Below are 21,789 nucleotides of genomic sequence, written 5' to 3' on the forward strand. Positions count from 1 at the left end.
TCTCTGGAACCTCTGTTCCATCCTCTCTTTCCACACAATCTGGTGTGGGGATATATTGCTTATTTAGAATGTCTAATTCTCTGTATTGTATTTGCTACTGTCAAGCTCTAGTAACTAGCTACTATCTGACAGTAAATATTTGGGCAGGGAGAAAAAATACGATTTTAATGTGCTGAGAACGTACCGAAACACTAATCACTAGGAACAGAGAAATCAACACAATTCATCTGCTAATTAGCATCACACATTAGCCGATTAGAAGCAAAACACCGCAGCTTGGAGCACTGGGAAGATGACGATAGAGAAGATTATAGGAGTAAGCAGGCTATTATTTCTCACGGAGTAAGTATTTGAACAGCTTGTAGGATATGCTCCAAGGCTGGCTTTTACTGCTGCCTCTGGAAAACTTGAGCATTTTCTCACCTGTGACTGTTTACAGACAGGTGTCCTGATTTCTGCTACCAAAAGGATTTCCATGGAGCAATGAGGGTTGGGCAAGGCTTCCTCTTAATCTTTCAAATAGCCAAAGCTATGAGAGGGAAACACGGTTCCCCACAGAAGTGTTCCCATGAGAGTCTCACAACATAAATAGGTGACAGCCCAAGTTTCCCCTACAGGGATGATGCAAAACCAGCTCCATCTTGGAGCTGAAATGTACCTTAAAACTCCCCCAGAGAGCAAAGCTCAGCAGCACCCACAACTTTCTTTGCCACAGTGACATCCTCCTCCCTCTGACATAGGTCACTTCCTCATCTAAACATAATATAGAAGGTGCCTCCAGCTATGAGTTACCTAGCAACTGAACTTTCATTTATTCATCCAGCATGTTTTTACTGAACGGCTGCTATGTGCCAAAAATGAGTCCAATGGGGAAGGATGTGAGCCATAATATTCTATCTAGCATAATGAGTTCATCAATTGGATCTTCTTCCCCAACTCTTTCCTGACCATCTTCATTTTTCTGACCACATTGTTCTTCCTTAACTGTGAGGTACACGGCACTAAAATGAGGGCAGGACTTCTTAATTCCCCTCCCCGCTCTGAAAGAGCTGACAGATCTTTTCTAGGACGAACTTCATTTCTTCCACTAAGTTCTCAAAGGAGCATAAGTCCTCCAGTGAAAAGGTGTTGAACATAAACATGTAGCAGTGGCTGTATTATTTTTTAAGGTGATACCAGTTCTTTTCTCATACGTCCTTCCCAGGATTTGTACTTTAGAAATCCTGACTTTCAGAAGTCTTTCTTTTCACCTCTAACTCTAAGACTTTCTACTCTCTTTTAAGTTCACAGCATCCTTTCAAGAGATATTTTAAATGATCACACACCCCCTATAAAATAAGAATTGTCTGGAGTAAGTTACCCATATAGCCTACCAAGATTTGTGACTGATTTACCCAAGCTAGTTTAGAGAATGTGGATTCCAGAGGAACCAGGATAAGTCACAGTCAAGGAATCAGTTTAACTAGACTGACATTCCCAGTAAACATTTGATAAATGGGGCTGATGGAAGCACTTTCTTCCTGGATATTAAGGCTTCTGTGGATGTGTTTCTCCATCCCATCCCACTACCTTCAGAGGGAAGGTAGGATCCTTAATCTGAACGCAAGGATAAAATCTTCCTGCATTATGACAAACTTTGACAATAAGGCAGTCCTCCAAACTGCTAAAGGCAGAGTGATGGTTTCATTTTTAAGCACCTAATTATCTCTAAGTGATAAAGTACCCAAACAACCTTGTTGGTTTTAGAGAGCACGGCCTCCCCCAAGACTCAGTTCATCTCCGTTCAAGTTGGCTGCGCCCTCTCTCCATCCTCCTTCTCCCCTCCTGGACTCTGGCTGGCTTTCCCAGTTTCAAATCTTCTGCAGCTTTTCTGGTAAACTGCAATGCTTATCAACCAGCCTCCTTATCCTTGGGGGCGTATTGAATATCAGATGAAAACACTGTAGAATTGGACAAGCAATTATTTAGTTTTATAATAATTTCTAATGATTAGAGCAAGCCGATTTTCACTTGCAGCAGTCAGAGATGAGGAAAAACTGAGATGAGCTCACCAGTCCTTACTTGATTTTCAGCAGACTGGGAACAGAATGTGATCTGCAAGTTGCATGGTCCAAAGAATACAAAAAGAAACGCAAGCCAATGCAGCATTTACGCTAAGCTTAGTTGTCTTTTTACAAAATCATGCTGGTCAAGATCTCTCCAGTTGTTGTTTCTTCAAAGTGGCTCTTGCCTGTTCTAGCTACCACTGACCAAAGGAATTCCCAGGACACAGTGGGTTCAAGGAGAGTCATACAATGATCAAATGAAGTCTGTGGTTGAGAGCCTTACATGATAGCCATTCATCCAGACGGCACAGATTGGCTGCAATAGCACCTTAGTTGGGTCTTTGCATATATATGAGATTAACTGACCCCCTCCATTTCAGATTTAACAGTGCCCTGGAAGCTTGGTGTCCAGCCACTGCCTGAGGAGGCCATGTCTGAGCCAACCCCTCATGGCATTTTTTAACAAGTTGCCTTGTCACTGCCATCAAGAAAGTCAACTGGCCACCACACCATATGCTGAGTCTTCTATTCTTTCATTCTCCTATTTTTTCCTTAAAGCAATCACGTGTCACCTTAAAAGTTTAGCATCACCCACCTCGCTATTTTTGAGGAGAGGTGCATTGATTCTTTTATTCATTCATAGGTAGTTCTCAACCTCAATTTAAGAAAAAAAGGGAAAAAATTACAAAATTTATACCAATTTATGAGACCTCATTGTGTGGAGTTGTAGTACTTATTTGTCATTTGGTTAATCCCTCATCCTGTCCAGGAGGGGGAGACTTCATTGGTGGTTGGTAAAACTTCTTCCTCCAACTGCTCCGAGGAAGACCCATCTCTGGCTCCAAGGCCGCCCTCTCTTATTCTAGGTAAGTTCTATTCTCTACAAAAGACTGGAGAGGAGCAGAGCTGCTGGACCAGGAGAGGCCGAGGGCAGGATCCATGTGGAAGCACTGTTCCTGCCTTTGCCTTCTGAACAGCAACAGAGGATGCTTCCCCTCAGGTTAGCCCAAATGAAGCCACCCTCCCTCTCCCTGTCTCAGATTCAGAGAAAGAGAGGAACAGCCAATTAACCAAGGAGACGTTTCTTGTGGACTCTAGAGAAAGAATCTTGACTGCAAGTCCTCACGTCACACTATTATTATCAACCATTATCCTTCAGAATTTGCCATTATGAGGAGCAAATGCCATGAATAGAATGATGGAAACATCCATATCTAAGTAGACCTCTCAAACTCTCTGCTGTATTCACTTTTTATCAACAGATGACCATTTACGAACTCTTAAATTGACTAGGCTATGTGGTGAGTTAATCTAAACATGTGCAAACTGAGATCATTTATAACAAGGATATATATGTGCTTTGTTTCTTTTTAGGTAATTTTTGTTCTCTAAAAAAGCTAGGGGGAAAAAAGCCAGTTTCAAAATCCTTGGAAGCTTTTATCCACTTGGAGATAATTTTATGTTTCAGAATCACTTTGTGACTTAAATTGCTTCAAAAATATTTTACCCTCAAATGCCCAATGTGTTTTCAAAATGGAAAGATCAACATGCCCATCAAACCCCTTCATGAAGGGTATACTCTAATCTTATCTGCGTAACCTGTCCCCCTAAAATAGGATTATCAGAGAAAATACAAGCCGCCCAATTAAATTTGAATTTCAGATAAACAACCAATAACTTTTTAGTATAAGAATGTTTCAAAAATTGTATGCAGAATACTTACACTAAAAAATTATTCATTGTTTACCTGGGCATCCTGTATTTTATTTGCTAAATCTGGCAACCCTGCCTCGAAGAGAAGTTGTGAATCTCTGACAGTCCCTATCACCACTCACCAACTTCATTCCATTCCTAATTTAAGCCTAGTCTTCAAAAATAAATGGGACTATTGACTATTGCCCAATATTGAGAAACAAAGTTGGTATTGAAGAGGATTGAAAAATACAGTTGCCTTGCCAGGTAGATAGGGAATTAGGCAACTTTTATAAAATCTAGGTATGCAAACTAGATCATAAACAGGCTCACTTTCAAAGACTTCTGCTGTAATTAATGTATATAAACCTTGCACAATTGAAACCTAGAATGTTTTGAGTGCTTCAGCCATAAGAAGGTAAGGTGTTTTCCAAATTCTTAAAAAGCAGTTAATAGCTAGGGAGACCATGCTCACATTTTATTTTGGTATTCGTATTAATTTCCTTAATCTCACCTAATCTTCTTTCTCTCTCTCTCTAGTTACCTGAACAAGAATAAATACCTGACAGTTATTGACAAAGATGCATTTGGAGGAGTATACAGTGGACCAACTTTGCTGTGAGTAAGACATACAAAAGAATATTTCAGTCCTTTTTAAATTTAATTTATTTTTTTTGGAAGGGGGGCACTAAGAGGAGCAGCTGACGCTCATGGGTAAGGAATGTTGTTGTCTGGATAAAGGCTTCTGCTAGTACTTTTCTGCCAAGTTGTATAGGCTACTGCTTAGAAAACAGTCCTTGTTCGTTGAGACTCAGAAGGCCCCATGCTCCACTGCACCATCCTGATGCTTGAGCAGGCAGTCATCTTGGTGTGGACGTTCTTGGAAGCCCTCTTTTGGAAAAAAGACAGAAATTTTTGAGCAGCTGCTGTTGGCAAAATTCTGAGACACAAGGTCTACAAATAAGTGGAAAGAACCCTAGTCTTTGCAGAGAAAATGGTATATGAATATGTATTGCCTTGCACAAAGAAGGAAGACTGTAAATGGTAATTCGATTCATACCTGGAAGAACTTATCATCATTGGGGAAGATGGGATGTAAACATTTTCAAAAACAGCATGGAAAAAAGTACCTATTTGTGCATTTCCTCTGATTTACACCTCCACGTGCAGTCAGTGATCAAGTTCTGTCAGTGCTGTCTCCCTCAAGGCTTGTTATCAGCACTGTCTTCTCCATCCCCTTGGTTTGGCCTAGTTTAGAATCTCATCTTTGAGCATCTGTTCAAGTCCTTGCCAAAGTGGAACACAACACCCCAGGAGAAGCGCAAGACAATTAGGAAAGGCAAAAAGAAATTAGAGGTCTATTTATACTTATGTTTTTAAAAAGTAGAATAAATTAAGTTTTACTAATATTTTATATACAGATGACCACTGTCCCTCAGGTATCAGGCAATGGATGCATCCCAAGGGAACGGTGGGTGATCCAGTCTCAAGGACTTAAGATCCTCACTCCTTCACTTTTAACAATTTTACTTCACTTTTAGACTGAATGCACTCGATGAGGTGGGTTTATGGCCTTATTTTCTTAACACATAGGCTCCGTATAAGAGGACATAGTTAAGCTGAAAATCTACTGTACCATAACAGGGTTCATTGTTAACTAGAAAAAATATTTAAAGGTATTATGCATTTTTCTTTTTACAAAAAGACAAATTTTTTTAAAGTATTGACCTTTTATATGATTTTTTTTTAACCTGGAAGATATTTTTTAAAGATATCTTTAACTGTTCCTTCAAGATAAAGGTGATATATCACTAACAAATAAGGAAAGTTGTTGCTTTTCTAAAGAAATCTGTGCTGTGGAAAGAGTCTTTAGAAACAGGTATCTGGAAACATTTCCATGTTATGTGATTTTCCTGGTGAAAATGTTGGATGGATGTCACTTATAAAAATCCTGTCTTGTTAAAATGAGAAATTGAATTTTAACCTGTTTTAAAATCTTTCAAATTAAGAGTGGCAAAGGGTTTAAAATCATTATGTACAAAATATGAAAATGAAGCACCTTCAGATCAGATTGCAAAAACAACTGATTGACATCCGAGAATAGGAATTTCAATACAAACATGCATTTAATTACTGAATTGGATTGAAAGATGATAATCTTAATTTAATAAGTAGAGCCAAGCCTGCCCTATTCCACTTGGAACCATCTATCTTTGTGAGGTAACTTTTTCAATTGACAGCCGTTGAAACCAAAACCAAAATAAACTGAACCAGAAGCAGACATCTGGACAGCTATATCAGAAAGGGTTAAATAACAATTTTCAAAATTAGTGAAGTATATTTAATAACACTGTTTTCACTTTAGTGAAGTATTTTTTAGATATTATTTATTTATTTTCATCTTATCCTTTTAAAATATATGCTTAGTGTGTTTTATAATGTATATAATGTAGTATTGCAGTAATATGTGTATAGAGCTCATAAATATACATATGTTAGAAATGTATACTCAAACACTTTTTACTTATAAATACATAAAATTGAAAGAATTTGAAGATCAGTGGTGTAGACCAGAACCACTCAAAGTGCGGGTCCTTTACAAGGTGAAGAGCTAGTCTCAGATTGTACATCAAAGCACAGTTTCCTTTGTGGAGAAAGTCTCCCCATGAGAGCAAAGTTGGCCAAACTAAACAGAGTGCTTAGTGAAGTAGCTGGCTTACATTTCAGCAGAAGCTTCTTACCTTATCAAGAACTGGTAAGAAACAGTTAGCCAATGGGCACTACGCTTTGAGTAGCACAAGTCTAGATGGCAAGTCTCCAAATCTCCCCTTGCCTTCCATCTTGGTCCCTTTAACCACAACATCCACAAAGCTCTGTGTGTTCAAATGCAAATAGAATCTTAAAACCCAATGCTGGTCTCCCATTCCCCTCAGGATAAAGACCTTAGTGTGGTACACAAGGCCCTGCTATAATTTTCAACTTTTCTCTAACACCACTATACACCCCTAACCAGTGATCCATCCATATTCAACATTTTAGCTCCCCTCTTGCTCCAACCTACTTATATAGCTGTGCTAAACTCTTGCTTTTCCTACTGCTTGGAAACCCTACCACAACCTTATCTGTCTGATGAGCACTACTACCATTTTGACATTCAAGTAAAGATCTCCTCTCTGAAGTCATTCTTGGCCTTCCTTCTCCTTAGGGAAAGATGACAATTTCTTCCTCTATTCCCCACCACCTCTATGTATGCATCTCATGGCACCAGTAACATGTTTCTGCCTTTATCTCTAGGCACTCCTAGAGAGCAGGGGCTATGTCTGTTTCATTTCTACAGTTCTAGTTCATATTACAATGGCTGAAACACAGTACTAGTTTAACAAATGTTTGCGAAATTAATACAGTATACAATAAATATTTGAATCACACTTCGGTAAATGCTATAGTATTTAAATAGCAGTCACATTTTAAAGATAATATAGCATGTTGTCCTTAAGGGAGAGTGTCCATTTCTACTTCTTTGGAAGTGGTAAATTAAACTACCTATTTTTTTGTGCTGCTTAAAAGTTGTTTTGATAGTCTTGGTAAGATTTTTTTACAAGACTCTCTAACCAAGTTAAGACAGGTGTGCAACTGCTTGAAAATGCCCTTCCTGCTTGCTAGAGGCATGCTCGATTATGAAAAGTGGACTAAATTCGGAGCTAGACCTGGAGGAGTTGATTCCTGGCTCCATCTCTAATTGTGAGACCCAAGCCTCAGTTTTCTTATTTGTCAAAACACAGTAACTAGAAGTAGTGAAGCTAAAATAAGAAAATAAATCTAAAGCACTGACTATCTGCTTAGTAATGTTAAATATTATGATTACCTCCACTTCTTCCTGTCTCTTGACACTTCATTATTCTTGTCTTTCTTAACCGCTCTGATCACTCTTCCTGATTTCTCTCTAGAACTCCCTGCCCCAGTATTTCAATGGGGCTCAGTCCTGGGCGTTGGCTCTATCTCCTCTATATCTTCTCCTTTGGTTAAATCATTTGCTCTCAAATATTACGAGAATACAAATGATTTCTAAACTTCAGCTTTCAGACCTTCATTCTTATTTAGCCATCAAGCCTGCCTGAAAGTCCCTCACTCCTCCTTCATTCCTGCCAGTTCCCATCAGTTTCATTAAACTCTTCCCACCAACCTTTGAAAACGTACAGCAAACATTGACTAAGCACTTGCTAAACTCTAGACTCTTCATGAGGAGCTTTCAACAGGAGAAGGTCACTCATTGGAAGGCTGGTCAGGGAAAGCCTCATTGAGAAGGCGACAACTGGGAAAAGACCTGAAAGTCACAAAGGAGCAAGTTATGTGGCTATTTGAAGAAAGAACATTCTAGACAAGTGCAAAGAGCTTAATGTGAGGGAAAACCTGGTATGTTTGAGGGATAGTAAGGAGGCCGCTGTAGCTCAAGCAGAGTGAACTAAATTAAAAAAAAAAAAAGCAGGAGTTGTAGTCAAAAGATAATGGGATGGGGAGAGCAACTTGTGGATGGCCTTAGAGGTCATTGTGAAATCTTTGATTTGCTCTTAGATAGAGGGGAGCCACTGGAGCTTTTTGAATATAGAAGTGCCATGATGTGACTTATGTTTTAACAGGGTCACACTGGCTGTTGTGTTGAGAATAGACTGTAGGGGACCAAGCAGGAAGATTACTTAGAAATATATCAAAATAATGTAGGCAGGAGATGATAGCAGCTTGTACCAAGGTAATAGCAGTGGAGATGATAAGAAATAGTCATATTCTGACTGTATTTTTAAGGTAAAGCCAACATAATGTGCTGATAAATGTGTATAGGGAATGAGGAAAAGAGAAGAATCAAGGACAACAGCCAGGGTTTGGTCCTGAGCAGCTAGACAAATGAGATCATCATTTCCTGAAACAGAGAAGACTGTAGGAGGAGTTTGTATGAGGGGGAAGAACAGTTTGAGGGACCTGTACACATCCAAGCAGGCAGTGATATGTATGGATGTGAAAGTTACGATAGAGATTCCCAGACCCAAGGATCCCCAGACCTTTGGGGGAAGCTGTAGACATGAAAAACAGAGAGGAGAACTTTAAAGGAATAGAGACAACACAAGAAACAGAAGAAAACTTTAGTAAAACGTTATAACAAATATCCTCAGAGAGATAATGTTTTACATCCATAAAATAATTCCTTATATAAGAATATTAAGAAAACAAGAAAGAGCTCTTGACTCCTAGAATAAAACATAGGGAAAAAGCTCCTTGACATTCATCTTGGCAATGATTTTTTGGGTAGGACACCAAAACCACAAGCAACAAAAGCAAAGATAAACAAGTGGGACTACATCAAACTACAAAGCTTCTGCACAGCAAAGGAAACCATCAAGAAAATGAAAAGGCAACTTATAGAAGGGGAGAAAATATTTGCAAATCATATATCTGATAAAGGGTTAATATCCAAAATATACAAGGAACTCATACAACTCAACAGCAAAATACTCCCCAAATAATCAAATTAAAAAATGAGCAAAGGACCTGAATAGACATTTTACTAAAGAAGACAAATGGCACACAGGTACTTGAAAAGGTGCTCAACATCACTAATCATCAGGAAAATGCAAATCAAAACCACACACCTGTTAAAATGGCTAGCATCAAAAAGACAAGAGAAAACAAGTGTTGACAAGGATGTGGAGAAAAGGGAAACCTTGTGTACTGTTGGTCGGAATGTAAATTAGCACAGCCATTATAGAAAATGATATGGAAGTTCCTTAAAAAATTAAAATTAAAACTACCCTATGATCCAGCAATTCCACTTCTGGGTATTTATCCAAAGGAAAGAAACCATTTATCTTGAAGACGTATCCACACTCCCATGTTCATTGCAGCATTATTCACAATAACTAAGGCATGGAAACAACCTGAGTGTTCATTTGATGAATGTATGGACAAAGAAAAACATGGATAAAGAAAAAAGATAAAGAAAATATTATTCAGCCATGAGAAATCCTGCCATTTGCGACAACATGGCTGAATCTTAAGGACAGTATGCTAAGTGAAATAAGTTAGGCAACAAAAGACAAATGCTGTATGGTCTCACTTATATGAGGAACCTAAAAAGCCAAACTCATAGAAACGGAGTAGATTGGTGGTTTCCAGGGTCTGGGGGTTCGGGGAAATGGAGAAATGTTAGTCAAAGAGTACAAAAATTCCAGTTATAAGATGAATAAGTTCTGTGGATCTAATGTACAGCATGGTGACTATAGTTGATAATATTGTACTGTATACCTGAAAGTTGCTAGGAGAGTAGATCTTAAATGTTCTCACCACCAAAAAAAAAGAAGCAGCAGTAACTATGTGAGGTGATGGATGTGTTAACTAACCTTATTGTGTTAATCATTTCACAATATATACATATAGCAAATCATCACATTGTACACCTTAAACTTACACAACGTTATATATCAATTATATCTCAATCAAGCTGCAGAGAAAAGAAAGAACTCTTGGAAATTAAAAATATGATAGCTTAAACAAAAAAAATTAGGAAATTTTCAAAAATATAGTGGAAAACATTTCCCAGAAAAGAAAACACACAAAAAAAGATGGAATAGAGGAGAGAAAAGATAAGAAAATTAGAAGTTCAAACTAGGTGGTCCAACATCCAAGTAACAAAGTTTTAGGAGGAGCAAATAAAACAAAAAAGAAAATTGTGGGAGAAGATTGCCTATAAATGAAGGAAATGAGTTTTTAGAATAAAAATTCCCACAAAGAACTCACATAAATGAAAAGAAGCTCATGGAAGTACATCATAAGATATGGAAACTGTGATAAAGAGAATATTCTAGAACCTTCTAAAGAGAAAAATCATGTTACTCATGAAGGCTGGAGTCCTGTGAATGCCATCAGTCGTCTTAGCAGTAACACTGAGAGACAGAAGATGATAAGGTACATCCTTCTAGTTTTGAGGGAAAGTGATTTCCAATCTATCTAGGATGAAGGTAAAATAAAGACATTCCCAGTCATGCAAAATCTCAAAAACGTGATTTCCCATTCACCTTTTCTTGGAGATAGACCAAGAAAGAGAAAAATGAGGAATTCAGAAACAAAGATCTACACTGGAAAGAAGCAAATGGAATTCCCAGGATGACGAAAAAGGGAAGTCCTGGGAATCTCGAGACAAAGACATCTACATCAGAGCTGAAGGAGGGCTTCAAGAGAAAGTTCTAGAAATAAAAAGGGACTGATAGATTATCTGACATGATTGACTGTATGAAAAACTGGCTTGAGAGGTGTTCTACAGAACTGTAAAGCATGTGGCAAGACTTAGCAAGAGGTCCATTCAAACCAAGATACGTAAATAAAAAAAGAGAGACAGACATTTCATGAAGAAGCAAAAAAAGTTCCGTAAGAAAGGAAATCACAATGTGAAGAATTGTGATAACCAAAGTACTAAATATGGGTTTAACTAAATATGTCCTAAAACTATTTCAGGAGAGTCGAGGAGGTGTCAGGAGGATGTATGTTTGGGGTAATGAAGACAACTAAATCCTTATCTTCTATGATAGGGAGTCAGTCCTGAGGGTGTCAATTGAAAACCAATAAATCAAGAAATATTTACAGTTATGGAAAGGATATCAAAAGTTGAAAGTGGTTGCAAATGAACTATAAAAAAGCAAACAACCCAATCGAAAAGTAGGCAAAGGAGATGAACAGACATTTTTCCAAAGAAGATATACAGATGGTCAATAAACACATGAAAAGATGTTCAACATCACTAACCATCAGGGAAACGCAAATCAAAACTACACTAAGATACCACCTTACGCCTGTTAAAATGGTTGTAATCACTAAGACTAAAAATAACAAATGTTGGAGAGGGTGTGGAGAGAAGGGAACCCTCACACACTGCTGGTAGGAATGCAAACTGGTGCAGCCATTATGGAAAACAGTATGGAGATTCCTCAGAAAACTAAAAATAGAACTACCATATGACCCAGCTATCCCACTACTGGGTATCTACCCAAACAATTTGAAATCAACAATCCAAAGTAACATACGCACCCCTATGTTCATTGCAGCACTATTCACACTAGCCAAGACATGGAAACAATCCAAGTGCCCATCGACTGATGATTGCATAAAGAAGATGTGGTATACATATATAATGGAATACTACTCAGCCAGAAAAAAAGACAAATTCATCCCATTTGCAATAACATGGAAGGACCTAGAGGGAATTATGCTAAGCGAAATAAGGCAGAGTGAGAAAGACAAACACCAGACGATTTCACTCACATGTGGAATATAAACAAGTACTGGGACAAAGAAAACAGTTCAGTGGTTACCAGGGGAAGAGGGGTGAGGGGTGGGTACAGGGGGTGAAGGGGAGCACTTACGTGGTGACAGATAAGAAATAATGTACAACTGAAATCTCACATTGATGTAAACTATTATGAACTCAATAAAAAAAACGTTGAAAGTGGTTGCTTCTCGGGCATCAGAAAGAGACTGCAAGGAGAGGCTGCACACGAGTCTGCTGTTTGTATTATCAAGCTTCCAGTGTAATTTGCTTTTTAAAAACTGCTTAAATTTGCTTTTTGAAAAATTTCCTTTTTAAAAAAAAGCTTTTTAAAAAAATTTTTAAAAATATTTTTTAATTTTAAAAATATCAAATTTTTTTTAAAAAGCCACAAAGCATAGGAAGAGAAGACAATGGAGATAGCAGCATTTGAGGCCAGTAGGAGGAAAGTAAGAAACGAACAAAGAAAAGTCCAGTTTCATTCGTCAAATTCCAAGCACAGTTGTCTTAAAATGCATATTAACTAATCGTGCATGCCCTTGTCATCACTCTAATGCGTGTCTTGAGCTTTTGTCAAAATCTTCATTACTTTATTTCCCACATACCTTCTACCCATAATTAGATTTTAAGATCCTGGAGGAAATGGACTATGTCTTAGACTTTTTGTAAATCTCCCACTTCAAAAGAGAAGACAGCAAGTACTCAATAAATATTTGATAAGTTGTAACTGAATATCAAATAGCCATGGTTTGGTTGTGTTTTGGTATAAAAGTGAATCTTGGAAAATCTTAAACTCTATCTAAAGAGAAGAGAATTGGGTGGTATATATATTTCTGCCTCATAAAGGTATTTGTGAAAGAATAGAGTCATCTCTAACAGTCGACGAAAACTGTCAAACTTGCCCACTTAGTTTACCATCTTTTGTCAAGGTCATTTCTCGGAAAAGAATCTAATTCAGAACAGGCGAAACATCTAAAGTGCGATCTATTCTCTGATCTCTGCTATTTTCTTTAAAAGCCTTTTTAATTTAGTCTGGGAGTTTAATAAGAGTTTTTACTTATTCATTTTTAATCAAGATATGCAATCTCATTTTCCATTTTTATACTTTCCATTTTTGATTATCTTGTTTTCTTTTAACGTTATTTTGAAAGAGAACCTCTCAGTGTCTGTAATCCCGAAGGAAAGAACACACTGAAATGCAATGCCTTCCATAATAACCAGAGTTCTGTAAGGTCTAAATTATGTAACTCACTCTAATGAGCATTTAACTTACTGTTGAAAATGATTGTATTATAAGAGTCCCACTTACTATTATAAGTATCACCTAAGAAGAGGAAATCTCTGTGATAACATCCTTGAGTTTGCGTTACATGTATCTACAAAAACAAACTTCAAAAATAAACTTTTGTTGCTATTAGCTGATCAAATTAACCATTTGAAAATCCAAGGGTCATGGCACTGCCATTTTGGTTTACAGAAATAGAAGCCTTTCTGTTTTTCTTTTTGACTCTCAGTCATCTTCATAAAATCATACTATCAGATGGCAAAAAAATTGTGACAGCGTTCTTTTTGGCACGCCTAAACTCCACAGGTGTGTTGAATCACAAATGCATGATTTTCTAGGTTGATCCTGGGCAAAATTATTTTTTATTGAGGTATAATTTACATACAATAACATGCTCAGTTTTCAAGCAGTTTGATGAATCTAGCAAAACTATGTTACCCTACCTCAGCCAAGGCTTAGAACATTTTCATCACCCAGAAAGTTCTCTCATGCTGCACTCTCCCATAGACAACTACATATTTTTATTTTTAAGTGTAAAAATCTAGGAGTAAAATTGTCAGCTTGCGGAATAGATGTATATTTAGCTTTATAGGAAATACCGCCAAACTGTTTTCCAAAACGGTTGTCCCATTTTTTATTCACACCAGTGAGGTATGAGAGTCTCATACTGGCCAACCCATTGTATTGTCAATCTTCTTGACTCTAGCCTTTATAGTGGGTGTAAAGTGGTAACTCGTGGTTTTACGTTGTGTTTCCCTGATGATTAATGATGTTGAGTATGTTTTCACGCACTTACTAGCCATTTGTATATTTTCTTTTGTCAAGTGTCAGTTCAAATAGCTTACTCATTTTTTAAATTGGGTTGTTTGTTTTTTTATTATTGAGTCGTGGTCCTGAGAAAAATTTTGGCCTAAATGAAATCAATTTCAGTCCTAACTACCAGCCCTTCACCATCCCCAGTTTCTCTTCTCTGTCCTTTTTCTCTTCCCTTTCTGAGAAGAAATGGCTTCTCTGAAACAAATTTGTGCAAGGTATTCTTTTATTCATTTATTCTACAGGGATTTTACTGAGCACCTACTGAACACCATGAAAAATATAAGGATAAGACATAGCCTCTACTTTTAAAGAGATTATAATCAAATTCAGGAGAAATGTGAATAAGTAACTGTATTATAAGTTTAATGTAAAAATAACCATAAGAGTGCTTTAGAGAATCAAGATACCCTTTCTTAGGGTGACCAGCAAAGGTCTCATTAAAGGAGGTGGTATTTGACATGGGCTTCAGATGAGGGGTAGAATTGCAACAGACAGAGACAGAGTTATGAGAGAAAGAACAAAGGCAAGTCTACAGGAAAACATAGGATGTATTCAAAGAACAAAACAACAACAACAATATACTCGGGGCAAAAGGACAGCATCTGAAAAGTGTGTTGTGTTGAAATCGTATTGTGAGGAACATGACCTGACTTTCCAGGTAAGGGTGACCGTGAAAATATTAGTAATAGTTGCACAACCCATTACAGTTTGTGGCCCTCTTCAGCTCACCCCCATGCCTTCTTTCCTTTGCCTCTGCCCATGCTCAGCCCTGGCTGTATTAGTTCTGGATACCTCTGTCCCAGCCACTGCACTGGGAGTGCTCATCTCTACCTCCTGGCTATTTGGCAGGCACTGGACGTCCCTCAGAGGGAAGGGAGATAGACCCCAAAGTCCTAATCAGCCTGGAGTTCTTTTCTTCCTTTCTGTGCTTGCTGAGCAGAGCCTTCAGAGCAGCTCTCTTAGAGAGGAAGGGAACCTCCTAAGGGTAGAAAACCAGAGGAGGTTTGTCTGCTAGGCTGTTCTGCTCATGGACTGTGAAATGAGTTGTAAAGACAAACAGACCTCCTGTAGTGTCCAGCTTGGACACCAAGTCAGATCCAGGCCAAGGGAGCCGAGTTGTTGGGGAAGCAACTGGAGCAGGTCATCCCTCCTAAGTCACACATCCTCAGCTCCAGAGGGACAGCAAAGGAGAGGGCCTGCAACCATTTCGTGGGGAGCTGCAAGGAAGGGACAGAAGAATTGAGAGAAAGAGAGAACAATTATCTTTCCAGAATTGTGTGCATGCTGGCTTCTTGCTGAGAACAAGAGGATGGTCTAATTCAGCCCTAGGAATCTTCGGACTAGAGGAGTTGTATCAACAACTCAGGATACTTAGTTCCCCAAAAAATCCTACTTTATTTATCAGTAGCACCTCTTACTACCATAGCTACTGATATGAGAAAAAAGGATTGACACTTTAAGCCATGGCAATCTATAATGATAGAGTTACTTTTCATAACTATTGAAAAATTTGCAGAGCATTCTCCAACTAGGAGGCTAAATCTTGGTAGGAGAAAGATGATGGCATTTTTGCAAAGATCCTCAAAGTCATACAAACCTTTGTATTTCTTCAATTGACTAAAAGTGCAACTACTGTTGTCCTTAAAAGTTTTTTACTTGAAATAAAGAAGAAGTTCTCCAAAGCACTGACAGCCACTGTCTTAGAGCAATGGCCTCAAATGATCATGCGTTTTTACATCAGGAGATTCAGTGTGAACAAATGTTTTCACATCTGTGCCAAGCCAAAAAGTAAACTAGAATGACTTTTCAGCTCTAAGAAAGAACAATTCACAAATCCATTAACTGCTTCTTGTGACCTGCTTTTGCTGGAGTTTATTGTTTAAGTAAGGGCTTTGTACCTTGATCAAAAATGATAGAACATAAAAGAGTATTTGCTGAGTCTGAATCCTAGGAAAACAATGCTTGCAAAATTTTCTAAACCATATAAATTCTCAACAGTTTTATTAACCAATCATTGCTCTTTAGCAAGGAGCCCTCAACAGTGATGAATCTTCAGAACAAAAAGCAAGTGGAAGCACAATTTTTTCCTTGCAACTTTAAGTATAAGTAAATCTACCTTCTAGCGAGTTAGACTCTGTGCTAAACATTTTTACGTAAATTATTTTATTTCATCCTATAAACCCTACAGGATTCTGACCTCTCCAACGGCACTCTTCTCATAATTTTTGGTGATTTCATCCATCTCAAGTCTCAGTTATTTGTGGGATGAAAGGAAAGAAATGAGGTTGCGTAGGGCCAAATAGACGAGGCAAAAATCTTGCGGACTCTGTTCTGTAGCAAGTTTTACTCATGATTTTGCAATCAACTAAAACATGCTGGCAACAGGCTAACTGATAGGAGGGGTAAGTCAACCTGGGATTAAAGTTTTCAATAAATAACCCATAAATATAAACAAAAGAAGCAGCTTACGGTATGCACAATTAGGCACTCAATTCTTCCCAAGTCAATATGGGTGCATACTAAGTTCTTTGACTGTTCCGAGATTTTTACTCTTGGAACAGGTAGAAGGAATGAACAGTTAAAGGTTTTCATTCTGACACACTATCTCTACCAAGTCTCTGAAATCCATTTGGTTAATTATGTTCTGCTTCTGAGTCTAAAAGAAATAAACTCTTGAAGAGAAAGTGGACTTTTCATTTCTCACAGTTAGCATTGAGGCCAATCCTTTTGCCACTATGGCGGTGGTCATATTGTATGTGTGTTGGGAGTGGAGGAGGAGAAGGGAGAGGACTCAACATAGAGGAGAAGCATATCTTTGTGTTTCAGTATCTGACTATTGGCAATAAATCACTCTCATTTCCTCTCATCACTGTGCATAGAAGCTCTGACCTTACTGAGTTACAGTATACAAGTAGCTTTTCATTACAGGATCCACTATGTTGAGACAGTATACTCTGTGAGATTTCATAGTCATGGAAGCTATAGGCTTAAAAGAAATTTAATTATTCAAACTCGAGAGGGAGAAAAAGAGGATAGCGGTGATATCTGAGTTATAAAGCAATTTTGTTGGTACGCAAAGACTTCGAGAAAAGATTGGTAATTATTATCATCTGAATCTTGAGACGAGCATCCTATTAATAATAGCAGCCATTTTTGAGCATCAGCTATGTGCTAGGTTCTTTACAGATAAGTATCACCTTGAGTCTTTTTAACTATTCAACAGTGGGTGTTATTGTCCCTATTTAACAAATGAGAAAACTGAGGTGCAGAGGTAGCAGGTAAGTTTCTAAGGTCACCCGGCTCTAAGTGGTGGTGTTAAGATGCAAAACCAGCACTAACTCAGAAACACCATTTCTTCCTTGCACACTGGGTCAACCCCTTTCACGTATGATTATTCTTGCACCTATTGTAATTCTCTGACTTTGCTTGATCATTTTCTTAAATTTCTACTTAAAACCGTTGAGTTCTTTATCATCTTACTCAGAAGAAAGCCAAAGTGCTCAGAAATAGCCTTCAAAGACCTATGGTGTTTGCCCCCCACTCACAACCCAATAGCTCTGATCCCATCTCCTACTTCCTTCCTTCTCACCACTCCACCCTAGCCACACTGAACAGGTCCCCGCAGGTGTGTTCCCTCCTTAGGGGTTGTTCACTGTTTCTCTACCTAGAAGGCTCATCCCCCAGATATCCCTGGGCCTTGCTCCTTCACCTCCTTCAAGGTTTTCCTTAAATGTAAGCTTCTCATTGAGGTCTTCCCTGAACACCTATTTAAATTTGCCTGCTGCTTTATTATTTTATTTATTTATTTTACTTTCTCTGCTGTATTTTTCTTCATGATGCTTATCACCATTTGACATTCTAGACATTTACTTACTTAGTTACTCTCTGTCCCCCTCCATTAGTATATAAATGCAATGGGAGTAGGGGTTTTGTCTACTTTTTCCCACTATTGTAACCCAAGTGGGAGTATACTTATACAATGCCTCGCATGTAGCAGAAACTCATTAAATATTTGATGAATGATGAATAATTTCAAGCCAAAGCAATAGGTGGGGCAAGAAGAGTTTTACTTTTCTGTTCCTCAGTTGTTTGTCTTGGCATTAAAGTTACCGTAAGAACACCTCTTTCCTTATGGGTTCTCTGAAAATGAGCAAACACAGTAGCAAAGTGGTACATATGAACAACTTGCAAATTCACGTTGCAATTCAATCCTCCTGTGAGAAGATTAAAGACACTTACTTGTGGGCAATGACAGCTTTGAGGGATCTTAAAGTAGAGTACTGAATTTTAAAACATGCTAACTATTGACTCACATCCTGGGAGCATAAAGAGTTTATATAAAATAGAGCCGAGATGGATGTCCCCCTTCCTGTTCCTGTTGCATTTGGATCATTATCCTTCCCTCCTCCTTAAAACTCCTCCCCAACTTTGACTCTCATGCTGTCGGACATTACCGGCCAAATATCTTTTTGTTGTTATCCATGAACTCCAAAGTCATTTTGTCTCATTTCTTGAAGATTTCAGCTACTGATTCACTGTTACTGACTTCCCTAACACTATTCCTCTCATAATTTTTGGTGATTTCAACATCCAAAGGTTCATCTTTCCCATACCTTCCCTCTGACCTCCACTCCTCCAGTAAACTTGCCCTCCACTCTACCTCCAGACTTCACTTCCATGGTCATACCCTAGACTTGTCATTACCAACGACTACAAACCCTCCATAAGCTGTCTCAAACATCGTGCTGTCTTTCCATCTCTTTCCTTCTGATACATTAATTCCTTTGGTCCCTTTAGGATCTACAATCCATTACTAACGTTTCACTATCTTGCATCTCTCTTGTGTCCTCTCTTCTTTATGCAGTTTAAATTCCATCATCTATCATTATAAATACTGACTTGTACACAGAGCCAACTACCTTGCCCCTCTCACTTATCATTCTTGCCTGGAAAAACCCTACCTTCATTAAATCCAACTATCCCCCTATTATGGGCCTGGACTTTTGCAGGTAACCTGGCAAGTGATTTCATTTTAATCATTCACCCCAAGTGGGCCCTAAGTGCTGTACAGCAATAACACCCCATTTTCCCGCTTTCCCACTGTCCTGGATAAACATGTCATTTCTCCTCTTTCATTCTCATGCCCAGCTGACTTCCATTTCACTGAGAATAAAATCAATCAGAAGAGAATTCACTCTCCCATTGATGCGGGGTTGGCGAGCCGAAGAGTCAAAAGAAAGATTTCTTGGACTCTCAAAGTCTAGCAGTAGTGCTCTTTTATTTAGAGAATAGTGTGGAATAGCATGGGGACAGGACCCATGGGCAATCAGAGCTGCTGCTTCCACTGCTGCTGCTGCTGACATAGGGACAGGACTCATGGGCAGTCAGAGCTGCTGCATGGGGACTGGACCCACGGGCAGGAGGAGCTGCTGCTGCTGCAAACATGCGTTGAGAGTAGGGCTAAATTTAAGGCATGGGTATGTGAGTTATCTCTTTACAAGACAAAGGAAAGAATATCTAAAAAGAGTTGTTAAAATGGTATCACTGCCAGTAGGGTCTGGTTATTGGGTGGTCCTATAACTTTTAGATAAGAATCAAATTGGATTAAGTAAATCGCAAAAGCCACCACTTAAATATTATCTTCAGCTAAAGACAAAGGAGGATGTTGGGGGTGGGGGGTCAGTTACATGAGGTTGCCAGACAGTAAACAACTTAAGTCCTTGCCTTCCCCATTAAGAGTTTCCAGAGATAAGGCCATCCCGCCTTCCTCCTGGTGCAGAGAGGGAGACACCCCCCAACAGATGGAGACTTCCTTCACAAATGCAAATGTCTCTCATCAAAGGGCAAGCAAATTCCACTCCTCAGAGCCTCCTTCTCATCTGCAGTTTGTAAAAGTAACCAGCCCAAAATAATCCTCATCACCATCACTGCATCTACCCATCTTCCTGCATTTATGTCCACGTCCTCTGTCTCCTCTCCCGTATCCCAAGTCACTTTTTGAGGCTGGCCCCTTCACCCAGGTCCTGGATCCCATGCCCTCTCAGCAATTCAAGAGCATCACTTTTGCAATCCTCTCCCTTCTGTCCTATAATAGAATCTATGTTTTCCTCTTTACTGGCTTATCCCTAACAGCATTTGAACATGCTAGAGTTTCTCTCATCTTAAAATAATATTTCTTGAGCTTATAGATTAAAAGACCGCTAAGAGACATATCAGACACATGCAATATCTACGTCTATTTGGATCCTGACTCCAATGAGACAACTACTTTGCCTCTCTTGGAACACTAATTGAATATTTGATGCCTTTAAAGAGTTAATATTATTTTTAGGGTTTTTTAATTTTAAAAAGATTCTTTGTCTTTTAGGGCTATATATCGAAATATTTATAATTTAAAAATTTCCCTTCAACTCCATATCTACTTCTGGTCTATTTATTTGTGCCCTTTTGCAGCAAGACATCACAGAAGAGTTGGCTACAGTTCTAATTCTTCTCTCCCATTCTCTGTTAAGCTCACTCCAATCAAGTTTTCACCTCCCACCACGTCACTGAAACTGCTTTTTTTGAGGTTACCGGTGACTTCCACAGTTGCTAAATCAAATGGCCAATTCTTTGTTCTTATCTCAGAAGCATTTAACTCAGTTGATGACTTGCTGCTTTTGGAATACCTTCTTCTTTTGGCTTCTAATATACCACTCTCTTGTTTTTTCTCCACACCTCTGATTGCTCCTTCCCAGTCTCCTTTTCTAGTTCTTCCTGTTCTTCCTGATTTCTTAATGTTGGAGTGCCCGAAGGTTCCACCTTTGGCCTTCTCTATCTTCATTCACTTCCTTGGTGATCTCATCTACTCATATGGCTTTGCATAGTGCCTATGATACTCAAATAGAAATCTCCAATCCAGACAACTCTCCCAAATTCTAGACATATAACACACAGCCTACTTGACACTGCCACTTGGATGTCTAACAGGCATCTCAAACCTGACCTGTCCAAAACTGAACCCCTGTTTATTCCCTCCAAATCTGCTTCACCTGCAGGCTTCCCCATCTCGGGAAATGGCAACTCCCTTCTTCTAGTTGCAGACCAGAAATCATAGAGTCATTCTTGATTTCTCTCTTTCTCTCATACCCCATATCCAATCCATCGGAAAATCCCATTGGCTCTGCCTTTTAAATCTGTACAAACTCCAACCATTCTCAGCATCTCCACTGCTACCACTCTGGTCCAAGGCACCATCCTCTCTGTTGTTGGTCTCCTTCTTTCCACTCTTTGCTCCCTTTGGTTTACTTTCAAAGCAGTGGCCAGATTGATCCTTTTAAAATAAGTGGGATTATACCATTCCCCTGAAGGCTTTTGATCTCACTCTGATAAAAAGACAAAGTCATTTTGATGGCTTGCAAGGTACACGTGATCTGGCTCCCCATTACCTCTCTAACTTCTTCTCTCACATTTCCTAACCCCTCCCACCCCCACACTGTCCAGTCACACTGGCCTCCTTGCTTGTTCTAACATATCAGGTACATTCTCACCTCAGGGCCTTTGCACTGACTGGTCTCTCTGCCTGGAATGCTCTTCCCCAGATATTGACATGGCTGTCTCCCTCATTTCTTCCAGACCTTTGCTCACCTATCTCCTTACTGAGG

General features: G+C 38.8%; 1 protein-coding gene across 2 annotated transcripts in view; it reads left to right on the plus strand.

The window, feature by feature from the left end:
* Positions 1 to 21,789, plus strand: part of TSHR (thyroid stimulating hormone receptor) — a 152,548-nt gene that overhangs the window by 116,489 nt on the left and 14,270 nt on the right. For both annotated transcript variants that reach the window (XM_008536736.2, XM_008536743.2), the window contains one exon: positions 4,278 to 4,355. In XM_008536736.2, coding sequence (XP_008534958.1) covers positions 4,278 to 4,355 — 78 coding nt within the window. The remainder of the gene's footprint in view (positions 1 to 4,277; positions 4,356 to 21,789) is intronic.

The sequence above is a fragment of the Equus przewalskii genome, chromosome 25, assembly GCF_037783145.1.
Source record: "Equus przewalskii isolate Varuska chromosome 25, EquPr2, whole genome shotgun sequence".
NCBI classification, from domain to species: Eukaryota; Metazoa; Chordata; class Mammalia; order Perissodactyla; family Equidae; genus Equus; species Equus przewalskii.